The following is a 20963-nucleotide window of genomic DNA, read 5'->3' on the forward strand; positions in this document are numbered from 1 at the left end:
TTTGCAAAAAGAAGAAACACCTTTAATTTTAAACTTTTTCTTTAAAAACATATTTGTAAAAGTTTACAGCATAAAAATAATATCTCATGGCTATAGATGTGACATAGTACAAGTCCTACAAATACATCTGTAAACCTAGGAGAATGTTAACTCTTTGGTACCTCAGTCTGAACTCTGTTTTTTTCCTTGCCCCAGGATGGTTTCTGGCAGACAGTGTGGAGGCAGGTGCTGTTTCCCTTCAGGGATGCTGCAGAGTAACAGCATGATCCCAGCTGATTAGCACAGTGGGGGGGAGAGGGCAGCGAGCACGCTTTGGGCAAGTTTCGCAGGCCTTTGTAGCTTCTGTGTGCTCCATAAAGGAGGAAGGGATAAGAACAAGTGGGACACTGCAGGCCTCCCAGTACACCCTCCGCTCCAGCTGGCCTTCCTGCCTCCTTGCAGTCCAGCAAGAAGAGCCATCTCTCCAAGTGCCGCCTGGGCTAAACTGGAGCAGTTCCCCTGCCTTTGCCAGAGCCCTCTGGATCCATCTGGGCATGTCCCAGAGACCCCAGGCTGCAGCTGTGCTCCCTGGGCCTGACTTGGCAGCCCTCTGCTCTCCAGTCCATGTGGGCATGCATGAGGCTGTGCAATTTGCACTGCAAACTGGCCACGCTGATCCCGGGATTCGAAGTAGGCACCAAGCCCAGCTGGAGACCTTCCCTAGCGCCTGTGCATTGGAGCAGGGTGTTTGCCTCCATAACGCATTAGCTGACATCCCATTTTAGAAAAAGCCCCCAAAAGGAGATGTCTGTGAAATCCCCTTCTCCATATCTGCCCAGTTTTACACAGGCGGACCCTGGATTTCCCCACAGCCAAAACCTAACCCACTGCCCAGTACCCTGTATCTGCGGTGCTGTGTCTCCCCACCCTGGAGAGCTGGTGAGACCTGACTGGGAAGAAGGGGAAGAGCCATTTCCCACTTCTGGTTAACTTCCTTCTGGCTGCACATCTGCATTGCACTTCTGTCTCCCATCCCCGTGGGACTCCACCACAGTCCCCTTGACAGGTGAACAGAGACAATTTAGTTATAAGTAAAGTCCACTGTGCTCTAGATTTCATAACACAACGCAAACAAACACTAAACATGACACTCTCACTTAAAAAAATAGTAACACGTGCAAACCAAGGAGAGAAGGACACATCAGTCTGAGACGTATCTTAAACGTGGAAAGAGACACCGGAGTGTCACATTAGTTTCTGGGATACACTTAGGCACATATGAAATAGTGACTGGCAGTAGGATTATGCATATATTGGTGCTGATAACAATGCAACAGCTGTAGAGTAAAATACGGTCTACAAATAAAAGATATTGCACTAGAGGTGGGCCCAAGCTGTGGCACGTGTCCCTTCTGGGGATCTGGGCCGTGAGTAAAAGTCTCAGTTTGGGTCCACCTCTGAACATGAAAATGCAGCTGAACAAAAATGCTAATCATCGAAACTAAAAACTCGGAGGGACTGGTTCTCTTCAGAATCTCTCCGGAGAAATTATGGCTACCAAACTGACTGGCCCAGAACAACCAACCATTTCCCACAGCCTTCACCCATCGGACTGTGCGGGGACTGGAATGTCAGAAGCAGAGAGAGAGAGGGAGATAGGGCTGGATCTGGCTCCCCGCGTGGAGTGAGCTTGTTTTCAGAGCTGCTGGAAGCCTGTGCCCCTGCAAAGCCCTGCAAAACCCAGCTGGGGCTACTGGGTTGCATAGCTGGAGCCATCGCTGGTGCAGAGCTTACCAGTTCATTACCAGTACCAGGCAGCATCCAGTGCCAGGGTACTTGTGCCAGCAGCCAGAGCTACTGCTCTGTCCTGGGCTGAGATCTACTCCCTGTGGTGTGTGTGCATGCCCTCACTAAGGGGTTATAGGAATAGCCAAATTAGCATAGGAAAGTACCGCAAAGTGCAAGACTTGGCCCTTGTGATCCCGGGGCCAAAGGCAAATATTTGGTCATACCTCTCTGGAGTTGAGGATGGTACCATAATGCAAAGAGATTGGCGTACCGATGTTAAGGAGGGAGAGAGAAGTGAGATTAGCAGCAATTTGCTGACAAGTCTGACCCTATCAGCAACCAGAACAGGTGCAAAGGATAATTAAAATAGATGCACAAATGGGATAAAAATGCAATAGCTATCCAAGCGTAGCAAATGCCCAAACAATAGGAGAGGATACCTGAGTTCCCTATTGAGGGAGAAGAAATTGCTTTCAGGACTGTGGAAAAGCATTTGATAGTGAAAAATTAGTAATTCATTTGTAGAGCATGGAGTTTAGTGCAGGGATTGCGAAGTGAATAAGGAAATGTCCCAAAGGAGGGTGAGAAGGGGTTAATTGATGGGGAAATCTTTGGGCTGGAGGGAGGTAGTAGAAGTGGTTCTCCAGGGTTGCTCTTGAGACCAAAAGCATTGAATATTTTTATTAGTCAGTCCAGCCCAAAAATAACAAGTTTTTTAAAAAAATGTGCTGATGATCCAATGTCTGGAACAGCAGGAAGTATCTCAGTTAGAAATGCCAGAAGAGTAGAAAGACGTGGGTGCCTAGATCAGTCAGGGGATGACGCCAAACTACCAGTATGTTGTGACTGGGAAAAGGCGAACATTAGCCAAAGCTACACCAGGCAAGACAATTCCAGCACAGATCAGAACGTACTAATGCCCTATGCGAGGTCCTGATTTGACCTACCCTGGAGCACTGGTTACTTCTCGTCACCCTTGATAGAGAAGGACAAATTCAAAATGGAGCTAGTGCAGACAGTGGCTGTTAGGATGATCTGATGTGGCATCCCATGGGCTCAAGTTGCAGGGACATGGATCCTACGAAGCACCTTAGAAGTTAGAAAAATTAAGTGGTCTGACTCCAAAGATCTCAGGTGTTATTTCTTCCTTGTGGTAAGGATTGTTCTTTGAAGCATGACCACAGAAAGTGGCTCCTTTGTTATAAGCAGGAGCAACAGAGCATGGAAAACAGCTGTCATTCACAGTGTGATCCCTATGGATGAAGGGGAATCTGACTATATGGGTTGAAAATATACTCCACTGGCTACTAATAAAAGTGCTATTTCTTATGTTCACATTTTACCAATGATATCAGCCCACAAAATATCTGCTCCTCTTAGCTGCATAAATGGCAGCATTACTAACTAGCAATGATTGACAACTTAAGACAGAAACTATCTTTCTTGGGGTTTTCTGACAAAGGTCTCAGATTTTCCAAGAAAAAAGAACTCTCAATAACTCTGAGGTGGCTGAAACCCAGAAAGACACTGACTGAATTTTCAAACCTGTCTCTGAATTTTCAAACCTGTCTGTGCAGTTTTTGTAGGACACACACAGAGATGTGCATAAGCAGGGCAGCAAAGGGGTTAATGGGAGTGAGGGACATGCAGCGAATAGAGTTCTGTGCAAGGCGAAACTTCTCCTTTTGGAAAAAAGCCTGCTCATTTCTATGTTGATGTCACAGTTGTAGCTTTTGGGGTCCAGCTTTCCTCTCCGTAGAGCGGGAGCTCACGGCTGATTTCAAAAGCCTGGTGTTCCTCCTGCTTTGAGTCTCCTCATTCAAGTGCCATCCGAGAGCACAAGAGGTCCCAGACCTGTCTGTGAGATCTGGGAAGGAGGCGAAAGCGGGAGGAAGATCTCTGCCGTTTTATTCTTCAAAACCCTTTCCAAGAGAGAGGAATCTTGCCCGATTCCTCTTGCTCTGCTTCTTTCCCCACAACACTTCATCCACAGTCCCTGGCAGGCTGCGAATGACTGTGCCTGGCCAGCAGAAATGCTGTTTGTTGTTGAAACCTACCATCCTTTGTGTATTTTGGCAAATGGAAAAATTCCAAGTGGCAGGGTGATAGACAGAGTTCAGCCCTGGCCAAACAGCCTTCCGACCTCTCTCCTGCTCTCTCTTTTGCAATGTCCCTGGGTTGGTGTTCTGGCATCCTTATTGCTCCCCATAGTCTTGCTATGATTCAGGAGGGACCGGTGAGACCTCCCATCCTGAGAAAGAGGGTGAACAGTCTACCACAAGGGAGCCTTTGCTTCCCAAAGATAAGGCATAAAGATTTTGCAGCCGATGGGGTTATATGCTTTCCCAGCAGATGAGCTGGGCTCAGTGGCAGTAGAAGATTAATGAATAGCCATATTGCTTCCTTATACTGGCCCTGACTAGTGGATTAATATATTTGTTCTCTTTAAATCTTCAAAAGAGGCTATTTAGCTTGGTGTCCACACAGGCAACAGCAACACTGGATTGCCCTGTTTGCTACTGCAACAAAGTCATTGTCAGAGCATTTCCTGTTCCTGGCATGCCCTTGGGACCCCTAGGTGCCGTGCTGGGCAGAAAGGGGTTCAGGGTGTGACAGGCCCTCCAGGTGGGTGCAGAGCTGTGGCCCAGAGCCATGGTACCTGTAGTGCCTCTGATGCACTATCCACCGTAGAGGAGCTGTCAAGAAAGGTGATCTGATATCTCTGAGACACTGTCTGGTCTCTCCAGGCCTTGGCTGTGCTTGAAGAAGAATCCACCCAATGTGCTCTTGATCTCCAGCAACTGGAGTTGGGTGTTACGGCTTCTCTACACCCCGGTGATGGGCTCCAAGGAAATCATCTGTCCTGGTGGCGTTTCACAGAACCTGTGCCACAGTATGGCTGGTGCTGAGACCATCAGAGAAGTGCTGGTGCAGAGGAGCTCAAACTCATTGCCATGTAAAGAGCGTGGAGAGGGAAGAGGTTGGAGGAGCATATTAGCAAGGTAGAAAGCAGCCTCTCATGTGGAGATCTGGCCTGTGGCTTCTACTTGAATAGAAGATGTTGGTCTGTGAGATGTCTCCCTCCAGCAGTGGTTTGAACACTGGGGAGGATGTGGCAGTGATATAGAGGGTTGCTGGCACTGAGCCACCTCTTTGTAATAGGGGAAGGGGATGGCAATGGGGGAAAAGTCTCTAATTTCCCACCTGACCCTGGGAGATGGGAGGGAGGGAGAAATGCTGGGACAGGTGGGGATGTCCCTACGAGCAAGTGCAAAGCTTGGCTCTCTGTGATGTCTGGTTCAGCCCCTCAGCTGGCCTCACTGTGGGGAGACACAGTCAGCCCAGCTCTGACTACAGGAAACTCTCCTCCACCTCGTGGTGCCCCATGTTTGGCTCCTGGCAGCCCAGCCGCGGGTCCGATTCCTGCTCCTCGTCCTGCTGAGGGCCCAAGGGACTGTCACAGGATATTGTAGACGACGTGTTCACCTCGTTCAGCATAGAGCTGAAAGGGGACAAGGGGGAGAGAGAAATAAGTGTCCTGTCCCAAGTTTCCTGGTAGGAGAGGATTCCCAATGGGTGAGAAATGCCTTGGTCTCTCTGAGTAGCTTTCCACGGGGGGACAGACAAAATCGCTTGGGTCTATTCAGCCCTCACACACAACTTACAACCATTTGTGCTCTGTGGGTTGTGCTCCCCAGTGTGCCCTCCTCCTCATGAGTGGGGTCTCTTGTCCCCATCTGTGCAGGATGATGTCCTGGGATGTAACATGACACCCTGTCTTAGCTCGCTTCCCACCTCCTGTGGTTCATCTCCATCCCCGGGGGCTTGTGCAAGGTCCCAGTGCCTCAGATGGGGGTGACCCTGCCCTCCATCCCTCCTGTTAAACCCACCCTGGCTCATCCCTGTGCAGAGCCTCCCCACTTGCTCTTGAGGCCCCCATTTTCAGGTTTGGGCAGCCAGGAGAAGGGTGTGCATTCAGGAGTGACTTTTCTACCTGGCCCGGCTGACGGAGGCCTCCTGAGGGAGGTCACAGATTCCCTCAGGCTTGGGGTCAGGAAGGGGGATGATATAGTCGTTCTCGCCCCCGTTCTGGTGCACAGCCGTGTAGAGGATGCTGCTGGTAGGGGAGCTGGGAGCAGGCCTGGCATTGTTCAGTCCAGGGATCGTGGGTCTTGTGCGGACAACAGCGGGGTGGTCGCTCTTCATGAACTCTTCATCCACCTGCTGGTACCTCTGCTCCCGCAGGGCAGGTTACCAAAGAAACAGGAAGTTCTTGTGAGCAGTGAAAACTGGTGTTGTGTTGGCTTTCCCTGCCTGCTAGGCTTCTTCTAAAGGGGCAGGCACCTTCTAGCTGGGTTCAGCTACCCTGACTCTGCTACAGACAGACCATGAATGTTTCCTAAGTGGGTGATTAGGGGAATGACCCCACAGCTCCAAAATATCAAGTAGTCAGAGGCAGGTTTTCAATTCAATGGACCTGCCAGTTTTGATGTCCCCAGTTGTTGAGACGTCAGCAATAGTCTGGCAATGTCAATTGTCTCAGCAATGCCCCTAGGACGCTCTAATCACCTTCACTGGCTGTTCAGACTAATTCAGGCCAGGTCACAGCAAAATCCTCTGGCATAGCAGGGACTAATCACTGGTCTTCCAAGCCCTAATCAAGAGCTCTAACCATGGCAGCATCCTCTCCAGAGCACTGACCCTTCTCTGTCCCTCCAATGCAGGGTCCTTTGAACATACCTTTCTGTAGCAATCCACCAAGAGGTTTCCCATAAGCACCACCAGCTGTGAGAAGGATGGTCTTATCTCAAACTTCTCCTCCCAGCACTTCTGCATGATATCGTAGCTAATCAGAGGGAACAGAGGGCACGCTGGTGAGTTAGCAGGTGGGGAAAACAGAGGCAGAAATGCTCCTGTAGTTAGTGCAGGGTGGGCCCAGGGAAAATATATATGGACAGCACTTACATTTCGTCAGAGGCATGGGTGGGTTTGGACATCCGATAGCCACGTTTGATGGCATTGTAAAACTGTTCATTCATAGGCAGTTCGGGGTATGGAGTCCCTCCTGGGTGTAAAGGGAGAGCAGCGAATGAGGCTGATGGAGACTGACACCTTCATGCCATCAGGCATATTACACCAATGTTTCCTGTTCTTGTTTACCTTTTCTGTTTCATTTCACTTCCAAATGGCGACGTTAGCATGGGAAAGAAGGAAACATGGCATAAAGTGCTACTCTGATGTTAGTAGGGTTGGGAATGGGGATAAGAAATGGACTTGTACTTTCTTGGTTTGGGAAGGTATCCTGGGGATGTGTAGGTGCTCTGCTAATGTGCTACCAGACCTAAGGACACCAACATGATCTCCAGGGCACTCACCCAGAGTGAATATTTCCCAGAGGAGAATCCCAAAGGACCACACATCACTCAGAGAGGTGTAGAGGTTGTTGAAGATGCTCTCTGGGGCCATCCACTTAAGGGGCAAGAATGTCTAAAAGGGAAAGATGGAACAAGAAGAGAGTCAGCTGCAATTATGGCACTTCTGTATCAACACAGCTTACAAGTGAAGGAGACACCCTCAGAGCTGCCCATCAGCTCAGCACAGTCGCTGTCAGCCATTCCATGGGGGAACCAGTTTCCTCTTTCCTAGCACAGGGTGAATCCAGCAGGCAGGAGGGAAGAGAGGGCATGCTGCATCCATTTCCATGACAGCCAGCAGCCTGTCTGCCGTGATGAGCTGTCATGGTGTGTATCTGTTTTTCCTAACTCTTGGGCAGAGTGTGCTGACTTGTGCATGACCGTGGCACTCTGGCAGGGACTCCAGGCCTGTCTGCACTTTGCAAACCTGACACCAGGCTGTAGAGGGCTATGGGGCTAGGAGGAGATGGGCTGAAGAACACATCCAGGACACATCCATGTTCCTTTGTCCTGCTCTTATCCATTCAGAGTGATGCATAAAAGAAGCCTCACTTGATCAGCTTGTGTGCAGCGCTGGCTGTGCTTTTCCTGGGCTGGGAAGGGATTTGCTTGCACAATGAATACCAAAATAATCCCCAGGAAGGATTGCAAAGGGGCCCAGTTTCGTTTCCTGTTTTGGAAGGAAAAGAAGCTGTGCCAAAGCTGGATCGGAAACCCCAGCCCCTCTGCGGGAACAGGGACAGGGAAGGGCCTTGCACCCTCCCTGGACACTGAGTACCTGGCTGCCAACCCGTATGAGTGGGAGCAGATGGAAGGAGGCTGAGCAGTTCACTGAGTGGCTAAAGACTGGGGTTCGAGGGTCCTGGCTCTCAGCTCCCCCAGCCTCAATTTCCCTGTCTGCCAAATGGGGCCAATTACATGGCTTTCTTTTCTCAAGACTGCGCATTCCCTAATGCCCCAGGGCTGGGGTGGACACACTGTTGTTGAAGGCACAGGGGAGGCTCTGGGGGATGTTGATTTACACCCTCATCCTCTTCTGCCTCGAAAGACTGGAGATGTCTTTCTGGAAAGTAGCTGCTCACAGGAAAACACTTCCTCTTTCCCTGCGGTCTAGTGGTTAGAACAGAAGTCTGTGAACCTCTTCCCAGAGTGTCCAGTGACTCACTGCACCACTGTCAAGCAGCCTAACCCTACACTCCTCCTGCCTGCAGCTCAGGACCGGACACAGCACTGTGCAGAGAAGGGATGCAGGCCTGCTCCTGAGGACAGGCTGTGTGGTGGTCTCTCACGGTCCCTAGTTTTGCTACAGCTATCCAGGTTCTTCTGTAAGAGCCCAGAGGTAAGGGCATGTGATTCTGTGACTCCATGGCATACAGAGCACATCAGGTGCAGGACAGTTGGCCTTTGACACCCTTACCTGGGAGTCCTGCCCTGCCACCACCCCAGGCACAATGATGGACAGGCTGCTCACAGGGTGAGAGCATAGCGGGTGCCAGGCCGAGAGCAGGCAGGGGAAAGGGCCTTGCATGGCTTGCGGCACTCACGCTGCCTTTGGAGATGTAGTTTGAATCCCTCATGATGTCCCTCGCCAGGCCAAAGTCGCAGATCTTCACCAGCTTCCCCTCGCAGATGAGGACATTCCTTGCAGCCAGGTCACGATGCACACACTGCAGGGGGGAGGAAGGCCATGGTCACTGCAAGGGGCAGGAACACTGAGGGGCACCCACAGAATCCTGGGGAAGCAGCCCAACTCCAGTGCTAGCCCCATCCTGGGACCGCAAGGACAGGATTCACCTCACATCACTGGAGGTACCTCCATGGCCTCCAGGGACAACCATGTCTCACAGTCACTAGCAGTGCTACCTTGTTTTCACTGCTACCTTGGGCTGCTTCCCCCTGTGACAGCAACAGCCATCCAAATCTCCTGAGGGCAATTTGAATAACCCAGTGGAGAGGGGATTGTCGGGTGCTGACTGTGCAAGGAGAGCCGTGGGCTGGTGCAAAGGAGACATCTCTGTTTGGACAGCCCGACCTGCTGCGGAGTACCTTGTACTTTAGCACAAAGACAGTATCACTGTTTGGAGGCAGTCATCCTGGTAAAAGGAGATGATATAGCACCACAACTGTGCTGCAAGTGGCTTGGGAGGAGCTCAGAGTCAGGGAATTTGAGGTCTGAAGCTTGATCTAAGCCAGAGCTAGCTGTCATGTGCAAATACAGTCACGCTGATCCCCAGGGCTGTGTTTGCAAAGAGAAGTGGTCAGCAGCTCTTCAATTGCACAGCCACTTCTCCCTCGAGGAGGTTGGCATGGACAGAGGGACAGTGAGCTGAAGCCGACCACAGGACACGGTGGAGCATTTCTTGCTTCTGCCGCTGCAGACACCATGGACTGGCCTACATACTTACGTTTTTGGAAGCCAGGAACTCCATCCCGTTGGCCACCTGGAAGCTAAACCCGACCAAGTCCATGTAGCTGAGAAGCGGAGACTCGTTTATCAGTGTCATCCGGTCTGTTCTTTCAGGAGCTGGAGGGAGGGAAGGGCAAGCAGAGACTCACACTGGTGTTACTTGGCACACCTCCGGACTCGCACTGGAGTCTGCGCTGGAAGGACCCAGCCCGTCAGGGGTTGCTCAGGCTCCATGGACAAAGAGGCAAAGCTGGGGGCTCCCAGCACAAGGACGTCTGTCACCATTGCTGGAATAGCCCCAAAGGTGACCTTTGTAATGTGCACCACCCAGCTCTGCAGGCAAGAGCATCCAGTGCCCCAAGTACAAGCTCTTCTCCCTCCCACTGTGGCTGAGCTGTTACCTGATGGGGAATAGCTGTCCAGCTCATATGGGGTGCCGTAGTTGGAGGACTCGATGTCAGCATATTTGACTTCACCCTTCATATCAGACATGGGCACGTAATCCAGGGAGTCATCCTTACTCATGTCCATGTAGCCGCCATCGCTCTCAACAGACAAGGAGAGGTGACTATGGGGGGAAGCAAAGAAGCTGTTCAGGCCTGGAGGAGCAGAGGAGATGCAGGGAACGGGAAAACAATTTGAGAAACTACAGTTTCTGAACCTTCAGCCCTGGCACTAAAATGTCCCAGCAAGGGATGAAGCCCTGCATCATGCACACAGAGATATGCAAATGGCACTGAAGACCTTCCACCACCAAACAGCTCTGGTGTTTGGCCTCAGCGCTAGCTTTAAATAGCCGTGCCATATTCCCCTGAGGGTCTCCAGGTGTTCTTGGCTGCAGGCTTCAGCTTTTTGTGCCCTCCTGGCCTGGCAGAGCACAGGCTTAGCTCAGCACTTGAGCTTGGTGCCAGGGGAGTGTGGGAAGGTGAGCCAGGGCCAGGCAGCTCCATGGGCACCTGTGAGGTGGAGACAGTGCGAGAGCCACGCTGGAGCAGGCATGCAAAGCCCTCCATGTCAGCTGTGTACAGTCCCGCCCTGGCTGGGGCCAGCCCTAAGAAGGCTGAATGGAGTGAGCATGCCCACATTGCTCAGTCCGCATTTAAACCTCCCTAGTTTAGGTCAACAGGGCTTGTATGTCCACCCCCACTGAGCATCTCTCCCTTGAACAAGCAACAACTGCACTGACACTCCTGCACCCCTTATGGCCAGTGACCAGATGAAGGACCATTTTTCTGCTCTTAAAAGCCTTGTGCAACTACACTCCTCCTAGCACTTCTTCCTTAGGCATGGTAGCAACAAGACCTGCCCTGAAAATGCAGAACTGAGGTCTCCAAGGCCTAAGACATGCTGAGAAACCTTTCCTCTCTGTACTAGATGTGTAGCTATGGTTATGCTAGTAAAGTTAACGATGCCAGGGAATGTTCCCAACTGGCATGGAGCAGCCGGCATGTATGCTAGCAAACAGCCTCCCGGACACACAGATTGCCTCTTCTAACTGTTTGCCAGGAGCAATCTGGAGATGGCTGACTGGCACAGGGAGCATTCTCACAAGGTAATAGAGTGGACAAATGTGTTCCAGTGTAGGGGAAAAGCTTATTTTACTGGTCTGGAGGAAACCCAGGTATCCAGAGTACCAGCTTCCCTCTGGTGGGGACAAAGATGGGGTTGGCACCAGGGAGAAAGAGAGTGCTGCTTTTTAGGCACCTCTGCACATGGTCCTCCTTGGTGGTGTTCCCGTACATCTCTGCCTCTCGCCGGGCTTTCTCACTGTAGGACTGCAGGAAGGTGTGTTTGTTGTGGTGCAGGTAGTCCACCAGGTCCCCGTAGCGGCAGTATTCGGTGATGATATAGATGGGCCCTGGTGTGAGAAAGTACCTGTGTCAGCCCTGCTTTTCTCCTGCTTGCTCCCGGGGCAGCGAGTTTCGTCCTGCTTGGCCTAGGGGTTTGCAGACCACCTCTACAGAGTCTGAGAAATGTGAGAGAAGCTTATGGGGGCTGAGACGTGCATATGGGGCCTGGCACTCCCAGGGGAGCCTCGAACCGTAAAACACATTTCCTGCCCCAGGGATGTTACCAGCTCATAGGACATGTTCCTGGCTAGGGTCACAGAGAAAAGCCACTCTTGGCAGCAAACATTTTTGGAGTTTGAAATTTGTGGCTGGGGAAGGAGGTGGGGGTTAATTGAAAAATGCATTCTCAGCTTCAAGCAGGCTGGAAGGAACAGTTTTTGGAGCCCCACTTGGCTTTCCTAAGGCAACAGCAAGTCATTTTGAAACAGAAACCAGGAATTATTCTATTTGAGTACAATTCTTCCCTGCAGCACAGACCGGGGCAGCAGGGAGAGGAGACGGGGCACCCTGAGCCAAACAGGGCCCTGTATGAGTGGGGCACAGCTACCTCCTTTGGTGCAGGCGCCCAGCAAGTTGACAATGTTCAGGTGAGGTCCCAGGTGGCTCATGATCTTCAGCTCGGACATGAGGGCCTGCTTCTCACTGCTTCTGGCGGTGGCTGTTGGGGAGACTTGGTGTGAGTGGAGGCAAGGCTTCCCAGCAGGATGAGGAGGGGAGCACACTGGGACCAGACGGCCTTGTGGCATTTGGATGGAGGGATGGGGGTGAGGGATGCTGGAGGGGACTCACACTTGAGCATTTTGACTGCCACTTTCATGGTGGACTGCGAATGGCTCAAGCCATGGGCTGTTGCCTCCACCACACGTCCAAAGGCACCGGAGCCAAGAGTGCGTCCTGCAGAGAAACAGCAATGAGACAAAGGTGGTGATGACCCCCTGCATGGACAGGCTGCATTGGAGAGGAGAGGAGAGGAGAGGAGAGGAGAGGAGAGGAGAGGAGAGGAGAGGCGAGGCGAGGCGAGGTGAGGAGCTTGGAAAAGCCATGTCCCTTGTCTAAAGCAACACCAATCTTGCTGCAGCTGTCCTGGTGGGAATGATGGCAGTGGTGAGCTATGATGTTTGAGGTTGGGGCTGGTTGCTAGCTGGCTGTGAAGGGAAGGAGCTGCCAGTCACAGGGAAGAATAGCCATGAGAAAGTCAGTGACTCATGCCAAAGGGAGCAGCCAGCTTTCCACAGTGGCCCCCGACAGCCCCTCTGCCCCAGGGCTGTCACAGGAAAGGGCCCCATCCTATCTCCAGTATCTCCCTGGGTTACTCTCCTTTGCACCTTTCCAGTGTGTGGGATCTAACACTGAGACATCACAAACTCAAAAAGGCCTAAATATCCCTTTCTTCAGCCCCAGGTCCAGTCCCTCTTCCCATGCTGCAGCATCTCACCCTGCCCATGTTCCCACACTAGGGCAGCATCTCCCCCAGGGCTCTGTGCTTGTCTCTTGACTTTGCCATGCCAGCAATGCAGTGCCCCAGACTGGGAGACTGGCCATGTCCTCCCCAGACAGCCAAAACCCGACGAGTCTGTCAGGTTGGACCCACAGAGCCTTTACCTAACACCAACTTGTCCCTGGGCACCTCCCAGCTGGAGTCATAAGGGAGCTGCATGGGATCCACGTAGATGTACTCATGCCCATCGGAGCTGACTGACTCGATCACCTTCCAGCGGATTTCGTAACGTGGTTTCTGGAGAGGGGAGCAAAGGGGCAAGAGAGGCTTGAGAGGCTGGGGGGTCAGGGAGGGCATGGGGTGTGTGGATGGGCTTTGTCAGGCAGTCTGTGGTCCCTGCAGCCATTGCCTCCCACCCCATCTGGCCTACAGATGTCTGGGGATGCGGAGGCCCGTGGAGGCACATGGTTCCCAGCTCAGGTGGGACAGCATTGGGGCTGTGGCAGCAGGGAGCTCTCAGCTTCCCTCTTCTCCACCACCTGACATGGGGGCACCACCACGGCAGCCTGGGAGCATGCTCCCTCCTTACCTTCTGCCACAGGACAATGAGGATGACCAAGGAGATGACGGTAAGGACCAGCAAGGCCAGGATGACGGAGATGATGACCACTTTAAACGGCAAGGCTACAATGATAACCACAGAGACAGCAGTCAGACTCCTCTGTCCCTGTGAGACCTGGGCACCCTGGGCAAAGGAGGGGACATGAGCACAGAGTACTCTATGCACCTTTCCCCTTCCCTGCTCTAGTTACTGTCCCCCTTCTGCTACAAGCATCCCCCACAGACATCTACTTGGGGCGGGGGGAGGGGACAGGGACCACAATGGGCTGATGGTATGTCATGGAGCCTTAAAATGGATGCAGACACCAAACCTTGGCTCTCCTCTGGTTGGGACAAGGTCTTACTGGGGGAAGTCCCTCTCCTCTCCTCTCCTCCCTGGCAGACCTGTCCGGCACTAGCGGTGCCAGCACCCTGGGGAGAATGGGGTGATGGGTTGCTACAGCCCACTGAAGGACTCTCTGCAACCTTGGGAGAGGTTTGACTGCAGGAGGGTGTAAAGAGCTGGGGGGCTGGTGTGTCCAGGGCAAGAGCTGGTAACTCCAGCCCTCAGCTCAGAGCATTCTCTCATATTTGGGAGGTTTAGCCCATGGTTGTTCAGGTCCGTGGCACCATCTAGTGACCTGCAGGCTAATAACAAGCCACTGGGGACCTGCTCTGGCACTCTCCTCTTGCCTCCCTTAAGGGATGTCCCCGCTCAGCTGCGATGTTCACGGCCAGTGGACAGGAGGGCTCCAGGCTCCTCCTGGAGCAGGCTTTCCTACTTGACGCAAAGGAGGCTCTGCTTTGGGCATAAATATGCAGACTTCCTGCCTTGGAGGACTGCAGCCATCAGAGGACAGTCCTATCTCCCAGCATCTCCAGACTGGAGGCATGGAGAGGAAAGTCTAGCTCCCCCACTACTGGCTCAAACACCTCCCGCAGTGCTCACTGTGTGGGACCAGTGTGATGTCCTGGGAGTTCGTGCCCAGGAAGTTTTGCACGGTGCATCTCAGCAGCAGGGGCTCGTCCACCCTATGGAGCTGCAGGGTGCTGTTCACGCGGTACACCTGCAGCTCTGCGTGGTATGTGGCGTTGGTCTGCAGGCCGATCTCTGCGGAGTCATTCCCCAGCAGCCGGGTGGGCTGCCCCTTGGTGCTGCACCTGCCCCAGTGGGAAAGATACAGCAATGTAAGAGGCAGTCAGACCTTCATGCCACCACAGGATGCCTGGGTGTGTGGAGGAGATCTCCTTGCTCTAAAACACCATTCTCTAACTTCCCTTTCTCCTGTTTGGCCTTCTTGCACCATTTGCTGGGGAGCTGCAGGGCATAGGTCCAGATCCCTGTGAGCTACTAGGTGTCTCCTGGGCCCAGTACATAGCATGTGTCATTTTTAAATTAATTTTCCAGCTTTTTTCCTTGCAGGCACAGACTAATAGTACAAAGGGCCTAAGTCTGCTACTGCAGCAGAGCCCCAAGCCCTGCTCATCAGAGGGCAGGGGTGACATGGCTGCGAACAATGCATGGCCAGCAGAATATAATAAAATAACAGTCTGCTGTTAAAACAGATGTGGGAACCTTTCTGCTCCCATGGGCTCCATCTCTCTGCTTACCATTTCATGTCACTGCAGGTGGACCAGCTGATCTCTGGCTGCGGCATCCCTTCAGCAGAGCACGTTACAGTCTGCTCCCCACTGCTGGCACTGCTGTTTTCCTTGAGATCCACCACTTTGGCTGGCACTGAAACCAAGAGACACTGGTGAGAATCAATCCTCCACTTTGCCTGCAGGATGGAAGGGGTACATGATTCCTCTGCACCCCCAACATGGCCCAGGGGTGAAAGGACAGTGAGTGAGGACCCATAACCTCAATCATGTTTCATTTTTGAAACCTAACAACAAAAAGAGAAAAGTTGGGGGGGGGGGATGGTGGTGGGAGAGCACCAGCCCCTGTCTAACTTCCTTGGGGAGCAGAGGGGAGCACAGAGGGGACATCAGGAGAGCTGTCCACCCCTCTCTGCGCCTACTGCATTGGCACAGGGTGCAAAAACCTAGCCACTGGTGTCTGCACTGCCTCCCTGCCCCTTGCTCTTAAAGCAAGTGCAAGATATTTCAAGTGAGTGTGTTTCTTGCTTTATTGACCAAAACCACTCTGGGGCTGTAGTCCCAGGAGCAAGGACTTCAGCCCAAAGTCCTGCATTGAAGGACAGAGCCACCCCCTAGGAATGCCCCCTTACTCCTTGGTCTGGTCTCTGCATGCACATCCTCACCATTTATCTGCAGATGGAAGGACAGCTCCTGCACATCGTCGTCATTGGAAGCCCGGATGGTGTAAAATCCTCCTTCTTCCTGCTTCACCCGCACCAGGACTAGAGCTGTTTGGTACCTGGAAGAGACACAGTCCTGGGGTGATGAGCACAGGGAGATACCTGGGGGCCAACAGCACTCAGAGGGGACCAGCTCCCACCCAACTGTGGCATGCACAAAATCCATTTGCTAAAAGGCCAGTGTTCAATGGCTACCCCATGTCCAACTGGCTCTTTCCAGCTTGCCTCATGACCTGTCCACTCTCTGCACGCTGATGAGGGAAGATGGGCTTTCACCTGGTTTCTGAGAGGTTCCTGCTGGAGATGGTGAACTCGCTGTTGCTCTCCATGGTCAATGTCTTGTTGTTCTTCAGCCACATGATGCTCGGTGGTGGGTAGGCCTCCACCTCCACCTGGATGACGCAGCTCTTATGGACCTCGGCATACTCCGTGCTGGCCAGGCGAGTGTGGAAGCGCACAAAGCCGCGCTCTGAGAGGGTGCAGGAGGAGTAAGGGCTTCAGAGAGAGACATGACTCCCTCTCTACCCCTCTGCCTGGCACAGGGCAGGATAAACATGCATCTGGAACAAAACACCCTGAACACCAAGCAATGGTGGGGCAGCTTGCTCCAGATCCAGCCTTCAAAGTCTCAGGCCTGTGTCCAAGGGCAGAGTGGGTGCAGAGTTGTACTTTGGAGCAGGGGAGCTCATGGGGGAGATAACATGCAAGGAAAGGCTATCATCTTGTAGAGATGGGACAGTTTCCCTCAAATTACACAAAGGGAAGAGAGCCACAGATGAGCGAGGTGACAAGTTTGGGCTGGCAGTGCATTGGCCCTATACAGTGCAAAAGAGCCCTCACCCACACCATGAGGTGTCCTAGAGGGGCCCATAAAGCCATGGTGGGGGATTTGGGATTTTTTGAAGCCTGGAAGTGAGCAGGGATGACATTAGGCCTCTCTGGGGTGAGCACTGGCTTTTTGCCTCCTTTACTAAGGGCAGAGGTGGGGAGGGAAGAGAGCTGGAGGCTGTGCGGAGAGAAGAGAGTCTGGCATCCCAGAGCCTGCCTGGATGCCCACATGGTTTCTCTGGGTGCTGGCTTTGAGTGTGTGGGCAGCAACGCACCAATCACATGGACTGTGATATCTTTCCGGTCTGTTTTCTCATGGTAGCCCTCCGAGACATTGCAGATGTAGGTCCCACTGTCTTCCAGCTCTGCATTCTGGATGATGAGGATGGAGCGGATTTCATGGGTGGATCCAGGCAGGAAGTCAGTCACTGGCTCCACAGCCTTCCCAGCCTGCACAAAGGGAACAGGAGATACGCTCTGTGAAATCGGACACATTCTGCCATCAGAGCTACAGAGCCAGGCTTATGGGGAGGGAGGAGAAGGGGGTAGAAGATTCCAGTCTGGATGGGATGGGGACAGTGTACATGCACTGATCAGAGGCCACTGAGACAGATAGCTTTAGTCCAAGGATCTCCCCGTGAATGAAGCTTCCCTGCATGGCAGCAGCATCAGCAGCATCCCACAGCTTCTGTCATGGGATGATGCTTCTTGAGCACTGCTATGATACTGATCTGTGGTTGCCACAGGACATCTGTGCAAAAGCTGGAGCTGCCCAGAGACCATGAGGCCAGAGCACTCACCTTCTTGCGAGGATAAGCCCAGTTGAAGTTGACCAGCTCATTGCCACTCACGGTGCACATCAGGGTAATGTTTTCTCCCTGCCTCACCATGGTCTGCACCGCACTGATGGAGACATTCACAGAGGAAACTGTGGAGGATGTCAAACACAGGAATGAATAACAAAGGAAGGGAAGAGCAAGAAAGTAGGAGCACTGGGAGAGCTGCTTATCAGCACAGGCTCTGCGCCCATTTGATCTCCCCATTTGTCTGGGTTTGCCTTTTATCTCAAGTGTCCCTGCTTAGGCGCAGGGACCAATTCTTTGTTCAGGGCTGTACAAAGACAAGGGCCCTAGGCAGCTCACCCTGGATCCTGTAGACGTAGAAGGTGTCTGAATCCACCTCCTGGTCATCCACAATTGTCTGGCAGAAGTAGGTCTTGTCCTCAAAGAAGCCTTTGAAGCCCTGCTGTGGGTCGTAAGCGGCTGGGATGGGGTTCTCCACCTTCTTCTCATACAGGGTTACCTGCATCTGCGGGTTGGTCACACGGCACGGGATGACAGCCTCTGTGTAGCCCGTGATGAAGATGAAGAGCTCTTCAGCGGCTGTGGGGAGGAAGACTAGGGAGGGATCTGTGGGAGAGAGGGTCATGCTGGTTACAGTAAGCCACCTGAGGCTGAGCTGTGGCTGCTCTGTGCCCCCCCCAGCCCTGGTCCAACATCGGGTTGTCTCCAGACTGCTGCTGTATGTATGCTGTATGCCTACCTTGCCTGCTCCTCCTCATCACAGCAACACAGAGCCACTCATGGGAGAGTGAGAGAGACATGGCCAGCTACCAGCTAGCACCATTGCCTCCCCCATCACTTGTCCAACACATGAAATGCGGGCTTCTCCTGTGACCCAACGTACTAGAGACATGTCAAAGCCAGAAACATAGCTTGAGAGCTCTCTCCTCTGGGGGGAAGGATTTTGGGAGGCCAGGTGCTTGGAGATCAAACAGTAATTCAGGACCCTCTTTCTCCTGGTTGCTAGACCCCCACAGAAATACAGAGACAAGGATGTGCTGTCCCATACCCGGAACGTAGATGTAAACAGCCTTCCTCTCTGTTGACTCTGGAGCCTGGTCAGGGCTGTAGGTACACACATACTCCCCCGTTTGACGGCCTGTCACATTCCTGAGGGTGAGATTGCTGACGAAGACACCATCCTTGTGCTCCAGCGAGGCGTCAAGAGTCTGACCTTCCCGTTCCCAGACCAGCATGCCATCCCCATAGCACACGAGGGAGAAGGTGTTGTGGAGGCTAAGGACGATCTCAGCATCTCTGGGTTCGATGTGCAACCTGCTGCTTCCAGACGTTACCTCCAGCAGACCTGGGAGAGGGAATTTGGAAGAGCAAGATGAGAATGTGATACTGTTACACTGGCCCAAGTGAAATTTTTGGTGAGGACAGGGCTGGAAGCAGGGGTGACCTGGGGATCCCCCACATGTTTGCTCATGTCCTCGGCTTTTCTGTGTCCCATGAGTTGGTCTAGGTGGTCCCTAGATACCATTAAGGAGAGCAGTACTGTTGACTCAAAATGAGCCTATCTCTGTAAAGGCAGATGTAGATCTCAGAGGCACCTTCAAAGGTTTGGAAAGGCCATTAGTGTATTTAGTGAGCAGGGGACGGGAGATGGGGGGGGGGAGGAAATGATGCAATTCCCTGCTCTGCTGGCTGCCTTTCCATAGGGACAGTTTCAGAAGTGACATAGACTAGCCAGAAACAATGTTAATTTAAAAGAAAATGAAAAAGGAATGGAAGTAAAACCTTGCAGGAAATCCTATGGAAGCAATAGAGCAGGCAAGGTCTTCCTGAATGATTTCCCGTGTCCCTCCTGGGCAGCTGCTGTCCTCCCTGCTGCACCCTTTGCCCAGAGGTCCCAGCGGGGCTGGGAAGGGGCATAAGCTCTGCAGGGCAGCTGGGCACAGCGCCCAGGGCTCCGCACACCTGAGCGGTGGGGAAACCGTGCTTTGCTGTGAGCAGAGCAGGCACAGCCAGGCGCCCCATCGCCTCGGGGTGGGGGCTGTGGGGTGCGTGGGCTCTGATCGAAGCCTCCCTGCCGTGGGGGCGTCCATAACTTCTGGTTTCATTAGCTTCGCTGGTGTCTGTTAAGGGCTGAGCGCATCTATGAAGGTCTCCTCCTTCTGCCCAGCCATGTGTTGGCATGAAACCAGCTGGGACTTCACATCCCGCCTGTGGCAGGATTGGGTCAGTGTGGGCTGATGAACCCAAGTCATTAGAGGGGGCGGATGCATCCCATATACGCAACATGACGGTCGGGCTTGCGTGCGCCTCGGAGAGCTGATGTGGCTGTGTGTCTGTCTGTCACGTACATGCCTGGCAGGCGCTGTGTAACGCCTGTGCTTCCCAGCACCATTTGCTCCCCATCACCCTGGCCGGGGTGAGCATCCCAGGCCAGGTTCCCCATGCAGGGTCCAAACCCACGCGCACCTCCCCAGCTGCATCACTCACCGGTGAGGAAGAGGAGCCCAAGGGTTGCCTTCAGCCAGGGGCACGGCATGGTGGGGTCCGCGGCACAGCAGCCGAGTCCTGCCAAGAGCAAAGCAGGGTGAGCACAGCGTGGCCGGCAGAGATGCTCCCTCGGCCGCTCCGGGCAGGGCCTCGCCCCGACTCCCCTGCTCTGCAGCCGTGGCGTTGGGGCAGCTCCCTCCTCCTGGCTGGAAACCTCACGTTTCTTCCCAGTTTTCCAGCCTGCCTGGTCAGCCCAGACCGCAGTGCCCTGGGACCTTCGCTCAGCCTTTCCCTCTTGGCGGGCTGCCCTGGTTTTCCCTCGTGCTGGGGCTGCCAAAGGAGCTGTTTCTAAGGCATCTCCCGATGGTAAACAGGGATCCTGCTGGATGCTGCAGGAGTTGTGTCAAGCATTGCTCATCTCTGCTGGAAAGGCCACTCCCCCTGCCGCAGAGCCCTGCCTTTCGCTGTCCCTCGGCTCCGCTCCTTGCCTTGCTTCCCCTAGCTTTGCTTTTCCTCGGCTCCAGTGAGATAAAACTTGCTAGAAAATGGATTCTCCCCCACTTATTCCTCCCACATTTTTTGCTTCTTCCAGCAACACCCCCCCCCCAAAAAAAAAAACCCTGAAGATTTCTTGTATTTTGGTTTAAAATGCATATATTTAAAGGGACTATTTAAGAAGGCTTTTTAGTTAAACATTCTTTTTTGCAAAATTTCTCAAGAAATCTTTCCCACAGAGCATTTCCAACCCTTCCTGGTGCAGACAGCCCTGAAGAGACCAGGCCAGCGTTTCCCATGAGCACGGAGGTCTGTCCCCCACGTGATGGGGTGACAGGTATCCCCCCTCCTCACACCTGCACGTCCGGGATGAGCATTTCCGTAAAGCCAAACAAAGAAGCTAAGGAAAGAAGGAGGGAGGGGAAAAGGCTTTCCAGGGCAAAGCTGGGGAAAATGGAGGACCATTCCCTAAGGATTGGGAACGAATGGGAGGAGAGTTCCCCGTCCAGATTTGGGCTGAAAATAGGACAAGAGCAATTGCCACGGCACT

General features: G+C 53.1%; 1 protein-coding gene across 1 annotated transcript; it reads right to left on the reverse strand.

Annotated features, from left to right (window-relative positions):
* On the reverse strand, positions 1 to 19967 carry PDGFRB (platelet derived growth factor receptor beta). Its single transcript, XM_067305063.1, has 22 exons — positions 19919 to 19967; positions 18480 to 18776; positions 17771 to 18037; positions 17429 to 17556; positions 16904 to 17078; positions 16077 to 16269; positions 15744 to 15859; positions 15088 to 15214; positions 14426 to 14637; positions 13466 to 13560; positions 13041 to 13173; positions 12228 to 12332; positions 11986 to 12096; positions 11293 to 11446; positions 9990 to 10156; positions 9587 to 9705; positions 8726 to 8848; positions 7143 to 7254; positions 6733 to 6832; positions 6508 to 6613; positions 5762 to 6000; positions 1 to 5269 (listed from the first exon to the last, which is right to left on the reverse strand). Exons 1-22 carry the CDS (start codon positions 19965 to 19967, stop codon positions 5119 to 5121), a joined length of 3279 nt encoding a protein of 1092 aa, XP_067161164.1. The 3' UTR covers positions 1 to 5118.
* Between the last annotated feature and the right edge of the window lie 996 nt (positions 19968 to 20963).

This window comes from Apteryx mantelli, chromosome 14 (genome assembly GCF_036417845.1).
Source record: "Apteryx mantelli isolate bAptMan1 chromosome 14, bAptMan1.hap1, whole genome shotgun sequence".
NCBI lineage: Eukaryota > Metazoa > Chordata > Aves > Apterygiformes > Apterygidae > Apteryx > Apteryx mantelli.

Excerpts from the sequence above, each read along its gene's own strand:
- PDGFRB (XM_067305063.1), bottom strand. The coding sequence starts at position 19,967 with ATGCCGTGCCCCTGGCTGAAGGCAACCCTTGGGCTCCTCTTCCTCACC. Across the intron at positions 14,638-15,087 it reads ACCTGCAGTGACATGAAATG|GTGCAGCACCAAGGGGCAGC; the intron begins GTAAGCAGAGAG and ends CCACTGGGGCAG. Across the intron at positions 11,447-11,985 it reads GGGCGCCTGCACCAAAGGAG|GGCCCATCTATATCATCACC; the intron begins GTAGCTGTGCCC and ends TTCTCACACCAG.